The sequence below is a fragment of the Pelobates fuscus genome, chromosome 5 (genome assembly GCF_036172605.1).
Source record: "Pelobates fuscus isolate aPelFus1 chromosome 5, aPelFus1.pri, whole genome shotgun sequence".
In the NCBI taxonomy this organism is placed as follows: Eukaryota; Metazoa; Chordata; class Amphibia; order Anura; family Pelobatidae; genus Pelobates; species Pelobates fuscus.
Window position 1 is genome coordinate 79,428,410 of NC_086321.1, and position 16,653 is coordinate 79,445,062.

General features: G+C 39.0%; 1 protein-coding gene across 1 annotated transcript in view; it reads right to left on the reverse strand.

Annotated features, from left to right (window-relative positions):
- The window catches only part of HCN1 (hyperpolarization activated cyclic nucleotide gated potassium channel 1), a 406,158-nt gene that overhangs the window by 34,036 nt on the left and 355,469 nt on the right, over nucleotides 1–16,653 (reverse strand). Inside the window, exon 5 of the mRNA XM_063456876.1 lies at nucleotides 7,996–8,142. Within this exon, the coding sequence (XP_063312946.1) occupies nucleotides 7,996–8,142 (147 nt within the window). The remainder of the gene's footprint in view (nucleotides 1–7,995; nucleotides 8,143–16,653) is intronic.

A 16,653-nucleotide genomic window follows, 5' to 3' on the forward strand; every position in this document is an offset into this window, starting at 1 on the left:
CATTGCCCCCTAGGGATACCTGCAGTGGCCACTCCTCAGATGGCCACTGGAGATGCTTCCTGGGGCAGTGCTGCATAGTAGGCAGCACAGACATTCAGAGTCTCCATGCTGACATTTTCTCATAGAGATGCATTGATTAATATTGTTTCCTATTGTCCAATTGTGTTTTACACCCCACCTCCTATAGAATGTAAGCTCATTGAGCAGGGTCCTCTTCAACCTATCGTTCCTGTAAGTTGTCTTGTAATTGTCCTATTTATAGTTAAATCCCCCTCTCATAATATTGCAAAGCGCTACAGAATCTGTTGGTGCTATATAAATAGCAATAATAATAATAATAATAATAATAATAATAATGCATCTCTATGAGGAGGTGCTAATTGGCTAAAACTATATTTGGCCTTGCCCCATCCCTCCTCCTTTCTGATTTCAGCCAATCCAATGCTTTCCCCTAGGGAAAGCATTAGATTTGCAAAAAAAATCGTAACTTCTGATGATGTCACCAAGGAGGTGGATCGGGGGCGGAGCCAGGGCCAGATGACTGGCATGGCGCTGGAAATAAGGTATGTTTTAACCCCTTCTAAAGAGGCTAAGGGAGGTATCTCAGTTGGTGAATTCCCTGACTACAAAGCCTGTTCAAAAATGCAAGGTCACATCACTTGTTCAAATCCCAGTAGGGTCAACTCAGTCCTTCATCCTTCCAAGGTCAATAAAATAAGTACCAAGCGCCAAGGGTAATAATAACATCTATTACTATTCAGCTGCCGATTTGGTTAATTCTGAGACTGTACAATTAAAAGCCCTTTGAATCCCACTGAGGGAAAGGTGCTATTTAAATACTAGTTATTATCATTATAGTGCATTTTAAATCAGCTATTAGATCTGTTATCTGTTATTAAATTATAATGTTAGTGGGAATATACAAAAAGTTAACTTTACTTTTTTATTTTTTATATATTTCTTCTACGTATAGGGAAATAATTTAAATTAATTCGGAATGGTGTATAAAAATTGCATGCATTCTGTTAATCTACACCAAACATTAGATCATTGCATTGTTATAATGTCAAATATATAGTGAATAAAACAGTTTTTGCATCTTCAAAGCCGGAATGAAAGAAACCGATGACAGGAATCATGCTTTGAAGAAATGCCACAAACCCGTCTTCTATATATTTTTTTCTTTCTCTCCACTCTCCAAACATGATGTATGATAGATAATTGAACATATGTTGGAGCTTCCCACCCAGAGCTGAATTCATTAGTCAATCAGTTCTCTTCACTGAAGAGATTGCTTTCCACTGTTACAGTGTTTCTTTAATGTAAAATATTGAATTGTTTTATGGATGAGAGAAATAAATATGTTCACGTCTTACAGTATATTCTGCTTTCTTCCTTGATTAAAGGGAGGTATTACCCTAATGCTAAAAATAAGACAGAGTAGGAAAGAGATAGGAAAACAAATGGCTCACAAGGAATGATTGAAATAATTGATTCTGTGCTTGTGTGCCAAGAATTTTCCGCTGGATATTATATGCTCAGTGTACAATGAAAAAATCAGACAAGCTTAAAGGAGACGTTCTAGAGATATTTGGTATCAAAAGATTTATATTTTTTATAGATTTTTTTTAATTTAGCAAAAAACTAAAGGTATAACAATACACTTAAAAAAATGCTAAAGGGACTCTAAAGTCACCAGAACAACTACAGCTTAATGTGGTTATTTCTGTGTCTACCGCATGTCCCCGCAGGTATTTTAATGTATAGACTGCCTTTTCAGAGAAAAGTCAGTGTTTACATTACTGCCTAGGGACAGCCTCCAGTGGCTGTCACTCAGACGACTACTAGAAGTGCTTCCTGGGTCAGTGATGCTCAATGTGCAGCACTGATGTTTAGCGTCTCAACACTCTGCATGGAGACGTCGAAGCATTGGATTGGCTGAGATCATCATTTTGATCATTTCAGTCAAGGAGGCAGATCGAGGGTGGAGCCAGCAGCGGTGGGCTGGAATAAAGGGAAGTAAACTTACCTTTTACATTAGAAATAGGGGGGATGAGAGGCTACATAATTATATTACAGCTATAGTGACAGTTAAACATGTTTGTATTCCTGTCACTAAATTATTCCTTTATACAAAAAATATGTTAATATCCAAGACTATCCAGGCGTCCTGGTACTGGAAAAGAGGCAAGTAATATTATTGAACTCTAATTTATAAATGCAAAGAGGGGTAAACTGAATGGAGTTGGACAGAATGAAACCTATATTATTATTATTATTGCCATTTACATAGCGCCAACAGATTCCATGGGGCATTTATTTGTTATAGTAGAAGGAAAAAGAGATCAGAGTTTCAGTGGTACTATTAATACCTATAATGTTACATGGAAGCAATTAAGCAATGAAGAATACAAACATGTTGTACTGTTTATCATAAATCAAATTACTTCACTCTACCTTATAGGTTGTATTATATCTGTGAATGAAATGGCATTACTGCTACTGGGCTTTTGTGGGTGGATATCAATTAAATAAAAAATGCATGACATATTATTAGAGACAGAACCAGCTTTTTAAGGCATCCAGATGACATGATAGATAAAACAACGGTAACTCTTTTGTTGCAATGGGTAGAATTTACAAAAAGCAATGTCAGACTTATATCTACTTTTAGATTGCTAGTGTGTCTCCAAGGTTAGAGGTACGCACCTGGAGCATACGGAGTGTTGCAAAGTACACTCTGAGAAGGCAATCTATTCTTCCATTTTCCAACCAAATATATTTTCTGGATTTTTGCATGTTATTAGAAGTAAAGTAATTGCTATAACTCCGTGTTCTTACTTCTTTCCACAATGCACATTTTATTTAAAAGTTGTCAAATTAGCTGATCAAAATTGCTTTACTTAAAACACTATTCGTGATCTTAACAGTCATGACTGATTAAAACCAGTTCTGTATTTTTAACATTAAATTTTCTTGCTGAAACATTAAAGGGACATTGAAGACATAGCTCTGCTCCCGATAGAACAAATCATCCTGGTTTTTTTGCTTTCATTTAAAGCGGCACTGTCATGGCCACATCCGTTTTGTTTGTTTTTTACTACATCTAATTGTCCCCTTAGTCATCCCCAAATGCCCCTAAACTGAACCCATGTCCTGGGTGCCGCCAACTTTGTGTGGGCAGATGAAGGCCCTGTGGAACACATCACCGGCCCACACTAGATAGCACTATGAAATAACTGCGCATGTCCAGTTAAACACGTGGGCATTCGCTAGTGTCCGGAATTCTGACAGGAATTTTGTCTATTCATTAATTCAGCAGAATGTTGGTGTTCGTTTGTTTGTTCGTTCAGTTTATTACAAGGAGGGAGCTACTGGCTCGCAATTTATTTCAGTTGATCTTTTTCTATCTCTACCAGCTGTGCAACTAAATATAGCCGCACTAGGACTATTTCCCGTTGATTTATGTTTGGGTATTTTGTTTTACTCCTACATCTAAAATTGAGTTTACATAAACGTTCTATACGAAGTAATACGTAAACCAATAAATTGTGAACTACTAGTACCTAGGGCTTCTTTATGGTTAACCTTAACCCACTCAGCACCAGTATTGGGTTTGGAGTTATCATCATGACTTTTCCTGTATAAACCACAGAATCTACCTTAGTACTGTGGGTATTGCTGGAATTTACTTCAGTTGATTTTTATTTATTTTTTTCTATCTCTAGATTATAACTAATTATAGCCACAAGATTTTCCTACATAATCAAGAGTCTTTTAATTGCATCTACTTACTCAATTTAACCCCTGGGAGTTTGAGTACTTCCCAGGATTTCTTTGTAGACCTGTGGCTGTTTGTGGCTACCGTAGAGGTGGATTGATTTAAATGTGTAGTGCTTCTCCCTTCTAATACTATATTTGTGGTTGGATGTTTGAAAGCAGGGTGTATTTCTTCTGGTTATTTGTTTTTGGGAGTTTGAAAGCAGGCTTTGCTTCTGGTTATTTGTGTTTGCGGGTTTGAAAGCAGGGTAAGTTTCTTGTTATTTGTATTTGTGACTTTGAAAGCAGGGTATGTTTCCGGTTATTTGTGTTTTTGAATTTGAAAGCAGGGTATGTTTTTCTGGTTATCTGTGTATGGGAGTTTGAAAGTAGGTTATGTTTCTGGTGATTTGTGTTTGGGAGTTTGAAAGTCGGGTATGTTTCTGGTTATTTGTGTTTGGGAGTTTGAAAGCAGGGTATGTTTTTTGTTACTGGTGTTTAGGAGTTTGAAAGCAAGGTACGTTTCTGCAAGTTTGTGTTTGGGAGTTTGAAAGCAGAGTACCGTATATACTCGAGTATAAGCCGACCCGAATATAAGCCGAGGCCCCTAATTTTACCCCAAAAAATTGGGAAAACGTATTGACTCGAGTATAAGACTAGGGTGGGAAATGCAGCAGCTACTGGTAAATTTCTAAATAAAATTAGATCCTAAAAAAATTATATTAATTGAATATTTATTTACAGTGTGTGTATATAATGAATGCAGTGTGTGCGTATGAATGCAGTGTGTGCGTATGAATGCAGTGTGTGTGTATGAATGCAGTGTGCGTATGAGTGCAGTTTGTATGAGTGCAGTGTGTGTGTATGAGTGCAGTGTGAGTGCAGTGTGTGTGTATGAGTGCAGTGTGTGTGTGTATGAGTGCAGTGTGTGTGTGTATGAGTGCAGTGTGTGTGTGTGTGTATGAGTGCAGTGTGAGTGCAGTGTGTGTGTATGAGTGCAGTGTGTGTGTATGAGTGCATTGTGTGTGCGTGTATGAGTGCAGTGCGTATGAGTGCAGTGTGTATGAGTGCAGTGTGTGTATGAGTGCAGTGTGTGTGTGTGTATGAGTGCAGTGTGTGTGTGTATGAGTGCAGTGTGTGTGTATATGAGTGTTGTGTGTGTGTATGAGTGCAGTGTGAGTGCAGTGTGTGTGTATGAGTGCAGTGTGTATGTATGAGTGCAGTGTGTGTGTATGAGTGCAGTGTGTGTGTGTGTGAGTGCAGTGTGTGTATATTGTGGGTGCAGTGTGTGTGTATGAGTGCAGTGTGTGTGTGTGAGTGCAGTGTGTGTGTGTGTGAGTGCAGTGTGTGTGTGTATGAATGCAGTGTGTATGAGTGCAGTGTGTGTGTGTATGAGTGCAGTGTGTGTGTGTATGAGTGCAGTGTGTGTATGAATGCAGTGTGTGAGTGCAGTGTGTGTATGAGTGCAGTGTGTGTATATGAATGAAGTGTGTGTGTGATGCAGTGTGTGTTTGTGTATGTGTTGGTGGGGGTGGGCATTTTGATTGTTATATTATTATTAATTATTTTATTAATTATTATTTTATTTTTTAATATTATTATTTTGTTTTTTATTATTATTATTTTTTTTTGTCCCCCCTTTTTTTTGGCTCTTACTCCCTGGTGGTCCAGTGGCATTGGCAGTTCAGTGGGGGGGAGAGGGGGGCTGGCAGGGAGCTGTGACTTACCTCTCCTGCAGCTCCTGTCAGCTCCCTCCTCCTCCGCGCCGTCCGTTCAGCTCTTCTGTCAGCTCCCACTGTAAGTCTCGCGAGAGCCGCGGTTCTCGCGAGACTTACACTGGGAGCTGACCGAGGTGCTGAACGGATGGCGCGGAGGAGGAGAGAGCTGACAGGAGCTGCAGGAGAGGTAAGTTACAGCTCTGACAGCCCCCACAGCCCCCAGTCTGTATTATGGCAATGCAAATTGCCATAATACCGACTATTGACTCAAGTATAAGCCGAGTTGGTATTTTTCAGCACAAAATATGTGCTGAAAAACTCGGCTTATACGCGAGTATATACGGTATGTTTCTGGTTATTTGTGTTTGGGAGTTTGCAAGCACGGTATGTTTCTTGTTATTTGTGTTTGTGAGTTTGAAAGCAGGGTATGTTTCTTGTTATTTGTGTTTGAGAGTTTGAAAGTAGGGTATGTGTCTTGTTGTTTGCGTTTGGGAGTTTGAAAGCATGTTATGTTTCTGGTTAATTGTGTTTGGGGGTTTGCAAGCAGGGTAAGTTTCTGTTTATTTGTGTTTAGGAGTTTGAAAGCAGGGTATGTTTCTTTTTATTTGTGTTTAGGAGTTTGAAAGTAGAGTAAGTTTCTGTTTATTTGTGTTTGGGAGTTTGAAAGCAGGGTATGTTTCTTTTTATTTGTGTTTGGGGGTTTTAAATTAGGGTTGTTTCTTGTTATTTGTGTTTGGGAGTTTGAAAGCAGGGTATGTTTCTTTTTATTTGTGTTTGGGGGTTTTAAATTAGGGTTGTTTCTTGTTATTTGTGTTTGGGAGTTTGAAAGCAGGCTATTTTCTGGTTATTTGTGTTTGGGAGTTTGAAAGCAGGGTATGTTTCTTTTTATTTGTGTTTGGGGGTTTTAAATTAGGGTTGTTTCTTGTTATTTGTGTTTGGGAGTTTGAAAGCAGGGTAAGTTTCTTGTTACTCGTGTTTAGGAGTTTGAAAGCAGGGCATGTTTCTGGTAGTTTGTGTTTGGGAGTTTAAAAGCACAGTATGTTTCTGGTTATTTGTGTTTGGGAGTTTAAAAGCAGGGTATGTTTGTTGTTACTGGTGTTTAGGAGTTTGATAGCATGGCATGTTTCTTGATAATTGTGTTTAGGAGTTTGAAAGCAGGGTATGTTTCTGGTCATTTGTGTTTGGGAGTTTGAAATCAGGGTATGTTTCTTGTATTTGTTTTGCATGATGGCATATACTAGGATTTGCACACATGCAAACCTCCTATTTCTTTTCCTAAGAGGAATCAAATGCATGGAAAAAAACAAAATTGTTTCAATTTACTTGTGAATGGCTTTTTGTTTTAGTTTAATTTCATGTGTGAGTAGTAGCTAGTGAATCCAGGTATGTCCTGCTTTATGAATCTATACTACAAACTCATCTCACTTTACAATGCTGCTAGATATGTTTCCATGAATCTATTGTTGCAGCCCAGGAGTCTATGTAGTGTTGTATTAGACCAACAAGACTTAGATTGGCAGTTTTGGAGTGAAAAGCAACCCATGTTATGTACAACTATCATCTCAGACAGCAACTATTAACAGGCTAAAACATGGTGGGCTGTATTACATAGTTGATATCCTCCCTTTTGCCCCCTTTACTCTAGTTTCTGATTGGTTGTAGGGCACACAGGTATGCATGTTGGTTACCTAACAGTTTGCAAATGGGGATCACCTAGCAACTGAAATGCAGGGTTATTTTTTAAAAAAATTCAAAGTCCTTTTAAAAACACTTGCTGTTGCAAAAGAAAAAAAATTAATTTGTAAGTGACTTTTTGAGTGACTTTTTAGTATCAAGTTAATTGACTAGAGAGTGCATTATTTAGGCATGAAAGCAGGAAGTATCTCCATTTCAAATGTTTTTTAATTGAATACACTTGCCAATGACCATATAAATGTCATACGTGTCTGTTTAGTTAGCAGCATGTGTACTATTTGAGATCTTGTAATAATTATGTGTTCATGTGCTCCATACATTTCATGCAGTGTTAAGTGGCACGTAAGACTATATCGCACTGCAGGGATTACAGTGAGGGGAAAAAGTATTTGACCCCCTGCTGATTTTGAACGTTTGCCCACTGACAAAGAAATGATCAGTCTATAATTTTAATGGTAGGTGTATTTTAACAGTGAGAGACAGAATAACAAAAAAAAATAATAATCCAAAAAACGCATGTCAAAAAAGTTATACATCGATTTGCATGTCAATAAGTGAAATAAGAATTTGACCCATTTGACTTAGTACTTGGTGGCAAAACCTTTGTTGGCAATCACAGAGGTCAGACATTTCTTGTAGTTGGCCACCAGGTTTGCACACATCTCAGAAGGGATTTTGTCCCACTCCTCTTTGCAGATCATCTCCAAGTCATTAAGAAATGCTTTTTTCCCTCACTGTATATAATGTCTTGCAATGAATTTCTGGTTGCAAGCTACATAACAAAGTTGACATTGAAGTAAATATATTAGTTGATGTATCTTACCTCTCTCAGTGGATCATTGAGTTCACTTAGAATATTGTCTTCATCAAATATTTTTCCTTGATATCTGTGCTCATAATAATCGTGTATCTTCTGTCTCATGTCAGAAGGCAGTTTGTGAAACGACATGTATTGCTCTACTTGTTTGTACTGTAAAACAGGAAGAAAAGAAATTACGATTTTGCATTATCCTACTTATAAAAAGGAAATTCTTATTTTCTTGTTTAGAAGTAATGTGCAATACCATTGGTATGACATATTCCAATTACTATATATCATTAATTATATTACTTGTTCCGAGAACATTTCCAATATGTTCTATTTAACTACATTCTTCAAAATTCCAAATCAACAAAAAGTAATATTTTAAGAAGAGGGCTTAAGTAATGAGATTACTATGCACATACACCAATGAGAATCACACCCTACCATGAGTGTTATTGATGTGGACAGTGGACATTAACATTAGTCGCTTGTGAGATTCATTTGAATGGGTGGACTGCACTACTTGGTGAGGTTAATTATAGCTGGGTATGAGAAGAACTTTTATTTTATTTCAGACAAGCAAATACGGGAAATATTAGTATACTATTAGTATAGTATTGCATACTATAACCCTCAAGCAAATGTTTAACTATATATGTACACATTATAGGGGTTGTCTCTGTATTAGAATGAAAGGCCACTGGTGGAGATAATAGGAATCATCTAATGTACTAATTTTCCAGCCCCTTCTCCCTTTCTCCTTTGTACTTTTTCTCCTTCTTCACACCTATATTTATTGGTTTCCCTCTATTGGTTCTGGTTTATTTAAAGGTTTAAAGGACCACGAAAGTCACCCAGTGGTCTTGGTAGAGTGGCCCTGTAATATCAACACTGCAATGTAAAACATTTTGAAGGCTATATACTTGTCGTTTTATGTGATGTATATTTTATTCTGTAATTAGATTCTTTAAAATAAAGTCTTTGAAAAAAATATAATTTTGCACATAACTTCCATACAGATGGGGGCACTGACAGACAGCATACAATGCATACAATGTATACAGGGTAATTTACTACGGTGAGAATTGTCTGGAACTTAAAATTAATTTCCTATCTAAGCCCAAAATAGCCAACTTGTCAGCTATACTACCAGTTTGGCTTATTCTTGTTTAAAATGTGAAATTAACAGCCAGAGTTATTTATTAAAGTGAGAATACAAGGCAAATTCAGAGCTAATTTCATATTTAAAGCCTGAGTAGCCAAAATTAAAACATAGCTTAGTTAGGAATTTTACCAGTTCGGCTTCAACATTTAATTTGAAATTGACCTTGAATTCACTTGATCTCCCGACAATTGTGACTTTAATGTAAAACCCTAATAGAGATTTAGCAGGTGAAGGCCGTCAAGTTGTGTCATATATCTTTTCAACCTCTATCAGTATGATCTGCACAGTATGAAGAAGCAGTCACAAGATCTTTGAATGCTCAACAGATGCACGCTCTGTTTCACACTAATGACAACCAGAGTGTGTTATGAATTTCTTGATCACTGTCTCATCTCACCCTGTGGTCACTGGCACACACCTCCAGAGACATCAATCTGGCAGCTTGGTTAGTCTCCGATACAACAGTCCACTTGGAAATATTCCAATGGACCAGTACAGACCTGCACAACAAGTCCTAACACATCTCTCACTATTTAAATTTTCAAAAGAATGGCTTGAGACTGCAGCCCACTACCCTCTTGCCAGCACTCCCTTGAATGTAGGGCATATCCCAGTTTGCAGGAAAGGAAATCAGTAGAGTAATAAAAGTAAAAAATAGACATGTTTCATGAGTTTCCCATATTTTTTCTAACTTTGCTGGTAGTTCTCCTTCATATTAATGGAACTTAATTTGAAGCATTAATTTTTCTTAAACTAATAATCCAGTTATTTTTTCACATTGGTTGATTTTTCCAATAAGTATACAATGTCACATAATTTAAACTCTGCACAGTTAAAAAACTTCATAAAATAAATACCTTCTGTTCTGCATTTTAAAACTGACAAACTGTTTCTGCTTTAAAATATTTATTATCCGATAGATGTAATCTAAATGCACCTTATTTTCTATGAATATCAAGTATAGGAGCAACAAACAGAAATAAAATGAATAGTGTGTCTTATCAAAGTTGACACAAGGCAATTTACGTGAAGCCGCACGAACAGGAGAGAACAAATGTGCAGGGCGCAGTGAATCAGATTCAGGTTGTCACCCCAAAATATTGAGAACCTATCACTCACGCTGTGAAATGATTGAAACACCTATATTATCTCACATGGATAGCTGCATGCTACTATGTAATCACTGTCAGAAAACTCTACATTGCAGGCTGCCTCATGCTCTTAAACTCTTAGGCTAAAATAAAAAGTTCAATGCTACATAGTATTGCTCCGTTCATAAACAAATATTGTAACCTAGATTTGTGAAAGGTCGTATATTTTTGCTGCATTTTCCTGCACGTTGGTATTTTGTACACATTAGCAAAGTGAATTAAAACTAAAAAAGCTACAATTTCTGGGGAAATTGTGTGAAGTGTTCTTGCCTCCACCAGTAGTCTACAACTGGAGTGGGCGGAGTAACTGTTATTATTTATTTATATAGCGCAGCGCTTTACAATGGGTGGACGAACAGACATGTAGTTGTAACCAGACAAGTTGGACACACAGGAACAGAGGGGTTGAGGGCCCTGCTCAATGAGCTTACATGCTAGAGGGAGTGGGGTAAAATGACACAAAAAGGTAAGGATAGTATTAGACTAGTGACAGTTGCAGAAGAGGAATCAGTTGGGAGCTATTAACAGTTTAATTGATACGCTTTTATGAAGAAGTGGGTTTTTAACGATCTTCTGAAGGAGTGGAGACTGGGCGAGCATCTAACGGAGGAGGGAAGCGAGTTCCACAGGAACGGTGCAGCCCTCAAGAAATCTTGAAGGCGAGCATCAGAGGTGGGAGTACGGACAGAAGATAGACGTAAGTCTTCAGTCGATCGTAAGGGCCTAGACGGGACATACTTGTGTATAAGGGAGGATAGATAGGTGGGAGCAGCATTATGTAGAGATTTGAAAGCAAGAACCAGAATTTTAAATTGAGCTCTATATTTTATAGGAAGCCAATGTAGGGACTGACAGAAGGGTGAGGCATGGGATATGCGGGCGGACAGGAAGATGAGCCTCGCTGCCGCATTCATTATGGACTGTAACGGCGCAAGTTGGGAGCACTGAGAAGCGGATTACAGTAGTCAAGGTGAGAAAGGACAGTGGAATGGACCAACACCTTAGTCGCATCTGGCGTTAAGTAGGGGCGGAAAGATGGAAATGACAGGATTTGGCGATAGATTGAACATGAGGCTTGAAGGAGAGGTCGGAGTCAAAGAGAAAACCTAGGCAGCGAGCCTGCGTGGTGGAGCTAATGGTAGCACCATTGACTTGGAGGGAGACAGACACAGAAGTAACAACACTTGAGGGAGGAAAGACCAGAATTTCAGTTTTGGTCAAGTTTAGTTTAAGGAAGTGGGAAGTGAGTTGCAAACAAATTGTCATTTTGTGAAAACTATCAGGACTATGGCTTAGCAGTGGACATTTCTAGTGGCAGCAGGGATAGCTGAACATTTTGATATAAGATTTGTGTACATCCTACATTGAAGAGCTTTATATTGTGAGAATCACAAGACCCAGACCTACATTTTGATGCATAGTATGTCTCTGAAGTATTAAAAATGAAGGCACAGTCGCAGTTTAGAAATTGCCCTTCAAATTTGAGCTGGCTATAGTGGAGTTGCAATGAATGTCAATGGACGGCGTGATTTGCAAACAAATGGTCATATTGTGAAAACATCAGGACTATGGCTTAGCCGTGGACATGTTTAGTGGCAGCAGGGATAGCTGAACGCTTTGATATAAGATTTGTGTAGGTGGGCTTGAAAATGAGGGAGTGGTGGCAGTTTAGAAATCATGTCCTGATTTTTCAGCTTTTGCCAGCTCCCACTCTAGTTTTGAACATTTTGCCATTCATTCCTGTGGGACCAATTTTGCCACAAGAACGACGATATACCGTGAACCATTCGGCGAAACGTTCCACAAAGTAATAGCAATCCGATCGGGAACAATCCGCACGTTTCAGTAGATTTCTGTCTATGTAGTGTAAAAACTGTGGGAGGAGTTAGGGTGGTAAATTTGGCTATAATAATAATAATAATAATAATAATAATAATAATATATATATGAGATAACATTAAGTGGTCTTGCTATGCAAGAACACTTGATAATAATAATATATTATCAAGTGTTTTTGCTGTAGTTATTTCACCACTGCTCTCTCTTCATCTTTTTGCTTTATTTTTGTTTTATTTTTTAACACAGTTCATCAAGATGCTGAGCTGAAATCCTCTGATTTATTTCTTAATTCAATTTGAAGAACAACTATAGAGGGGGAATCACTTTATGCAGGGCCTTGCAAGGATTTTTGCCGCCCTAGTAAAAAAAAATGTTGCTGCCCCATTCGCTCCACCCACTCACCCAAGCAGACTGACGCACATGCACTGAAACACACAGACTGATGCACACATTGATCCATGCAGACTGATGCACACAGACTGATGAATGCAGACTGATGTGCACACACACTGACCCATGCAGACACACACTGTCTTATGCAGACACACATACTGGCTTATGCAGACACATGCACTGACACACACTGATACATGCAGACACATACACTGATACACGCAGACACAAGCTGACCCATACTGCAGACACACACTGACCCATACTGCAGACACATGCTGACTCATGCCGACACACACTGACCCATGCACACACATACAGACACACACTGACCCGTGCAGACACATACAGACAAACACTGACCCATACAGGCACACACTAACCCACAAAGACACACACTGACCCACACAGACAAACACTGACACATACAGACACACACTGACCCGTGCAGACACATACAGACAAACACTGACCCATACAGGCACACACTAACTCACAAAGACACACACTGACCCACACAGACAAACACTGACCCATACAGACAAACATTGACCCATACAGACACACACTGACCCATACAGACACACACTGACCCATACAGACACACACTGACCCATACAGACACACACTGACCCATATAGACAAACACTGACCCATACAGACTGACATATACAAATTCTTCACAAATAAACATTCCCCATTGACCCACTTACCTTTCTAAATATTTGACTGCTTGTCATGTGTTCCTGGCCGTTTCCCTGCGCCTGGCCGCCTTCACTGTGTGTCAGCCCCGCATCTGCTATGTTCCCGCCCACTTGTCCCCATGTACAGGGCAAGGGGCGGGAGTGAAAAATTTAGGCACCCTCACGGCAATGGGAGTCCTTCTGGAGGGACTGGCTGAGCATGCTGAAGTGGATGCCGTTGGACCAGTGTTACACCAGGCGCTAGTCAGCAGACATGTGAGTGTCCCTAGCACCCGGTAACATGGCCGGCGGCATGATTTGTAGAATTTTTTAAACGTAGAGGGGCGGCCAAACGAGCAGTGCAGTAAAGCTCCGGCCCGTGCCCCCCTTTAAGCAGCGCCCTAGGTGGCCTCTTAGTTGGCCTATAGGACACACTGGCCCTGACTTTATCACATGTCAATAGTATAATAATAGTCCTAGCAGAGCAAGTAGTATGTGGCTGAGTACTCTGGCTTATTTCTGACTTAGGGTGTGAGTTTGTGCTTCAACTTAACTATTTCATACCATTCAGCTCTAAATAGAAAGCTTAGTAAAAAAGACCACAAAATGCATTCCATTGTTTATCTGCAGGACACTATACCGAGATGAAGCAAGTATTTTTGCCACCCAAGACAAAGAAAATGTTGCCGCCACCTAATGTCCGGACCATGGTGGGACATCATACAAACCAAACCCCCGGAATGCTCTCTCCCATGGTTTGATATCACAATGTCAGATAACTCCCTAATTTAGTATCATTATGCGTCATTGCCAAATTTAAAGATAAGGGAGCTATCTACTAAATAGAAAAGGGCTTCATTTTTCATTTTGATCTTTAGGTTGCTTAGTAGATAACTCACAACTGTCTGCATACTAAAGGGCACATGATTGAGCTTTTCAGGAAGTAAGATATGCCCTGTAAGTGATATATTTGGGCAGAGGAGGCACCTGCATTTGCAGGTACTTACTCTGCCAAGTTAGAGCAAGACAGTGACGGTTGCCTGGAGACATCTGTCTGATGCCAATACAACCACCGGCACACGAAGGGCAGCTCATGAGCACCAGCGCCCTAGGACACTGCCTAATTGGCTTAATGTAAGCACCAACCCTGACACTATGTTACATACTGCTGAAATTTGGCAAAATAACTTAGCTAAAAGGACACTATAAGGAGCATAATCAGCTCACCATAGCAGCACTTTATTGTGTTTATAATGCAATGAGTCTTCAAGTGCCTTATCTCTATTGTCTGCCAACCTGTTTTGAAAAGGTTTGACACAAACTGGGGATCTACCTGGTATTTAAAGCCTGGTCTAATTGGAAGGCAATGATAGACTTCAAGTGCCATGGGTCAGCCTAGTACCCTCTGCCTAATGTCATCATAAAGGAATGGGTGACTTTGGCCAGATAATGAGGAAGTGAATTCTTTGGGTGCCAGGGAGAGCTTCTACAGTGGTGTGATATAACTCAAGTGGATCAATGCACCTAAAACCAAAGAGCACCATCACCCCTGCTGTGAGCTGATGTGATTATGGTACTTATAGTACTCCATTAAATGTATTTCTGGATAAATTTAAATAGCTAGAATATCATCTGGTCAGAGGTAAAAAGTGTAATATCAAGCATTTTAGAAGAACATTGAAAAAAATCTATTAATTTCAAATTGACTGACGCCACTTCGAAAGCAAGCCTCACCCTGTAACATTTTCATCACTCTACTTGCACTTAAATAAATCTGACACTTTAATGAACATAGGGAATGGCTTGTGCATAATCACATCATCCACATTCCCAGTAGTATCACAAAGTGACGGCCATATTGATCTCTGTCAGTAGTGAGTTGGCCTCAGTGTAAGATTGTGACGACTGTCTTTCAGTAACTGCATACACAGAGTTCTAATTCTAAGTAAGTTAAAGGCACAGTTATACCTTATCCAGGGGTCAAGTCCTGGGGAAAAAAAGTGCGAGAACTCACACAAGATCCACCCCCCCCCCCCCAAAAAAATTATATGCTCGTATGCATATATATCTCTCAGAAAATATAGTGTAACATTTATTGTAAAGTGCCAGTTTACAAAGACAAGTATATGGAGATATCCTCTCCGGAGTATGTCCATGTTATCCATGCTCATTTATTAATGCCGTCAGAGTAGATGGTCCTCTTTGTAGAGTCTGATTGATTTTGGGTTAAAAGTCAGATAGACTGCCAGGCTTTCACCGTTTAAGAATTGGGTCTCTACCTGATTTTATTTATCATTTGTGTATAAATGTATTTTCCCTTTTTTCTTTCTGTTTAAAGTATTTAATTTTTATCACGCATATATTTATTAAAAGTTATGTTTTAACTACTACAAGTCCCAAAGGAGGGCTTATAGAACTTTTTTTACCATAAGGGCACTTAATATTGCTGATTGAGTAAGCCCTCAAGAAGGGTGAAACGCGTCTCGGATAAAGAGGAATCTTATTGGACACTCTTTTATTTATTTATTTGTATTTTATACTGCTGTTATTTGATAGAATACATTTAACTTTTTACTGAAGTCCGTTCCTGGTCCTCATCAACCTGCTCCAATAAGGGTGGTGTCCTCTTTATAGACACCCAAGCTGTTATACCCAGGGCCAGGTACTTGGGCTCTGAATAAGGTGGGCACTCATTTAAAGCTACAATATACTCACCTCTATTTCAAAAATATTACACCAGATTATCTCCTACTGTACCATTTTTTTTGTCTCCCTATTTTGAGAAAAGCTACCAATATCCTTAAAGGGGAAAGTGCCACCAGATGGCACTAAAGCAGAATAGATTTGAGCCTATCCTATCCTAGGCTCTGTAACATGTGAGTTGACAATTTATTTAACTATTTCACGGAGAAGATCAACCACACAGATTTACACTATTATATATTTTTATGTTCTTTCCCCCTTTTTATGTATATGTCGGAATTTATGTGATAACATTGTAAAGATAGGACCAGACGATCCCTGTATAGGGTAGGTGTCCAAGTTATCACTATATGCTCCACTCCTATAGGTGAATTGCCTTGTGGCCTTTGTTCCTTTTTTTTCTGGTTTTCATATTTAAGGTGGGTGAGAGGGATCCCCACAAGAGTGTTGAAGCAGTTCTTCATTTGACACATTTGACACACTTAAGCGCCTCTAACATACAGTTCCTTCTGTACTTTAATATTACTTGTCAGTATCTACACAGCCCCTTTTGATTTCCCATGTCTCCTATATACTGTGATTCAAGTTTAGACACATACAATCACACACACACATATACACACTGACAGACACACTTACTGACACACAGGCACACACTAACAGACAAACTTACTGACAGACACACACACTTACTGATAGACACCCTTATTAACACACACTTTCAGACACATACACACTAACA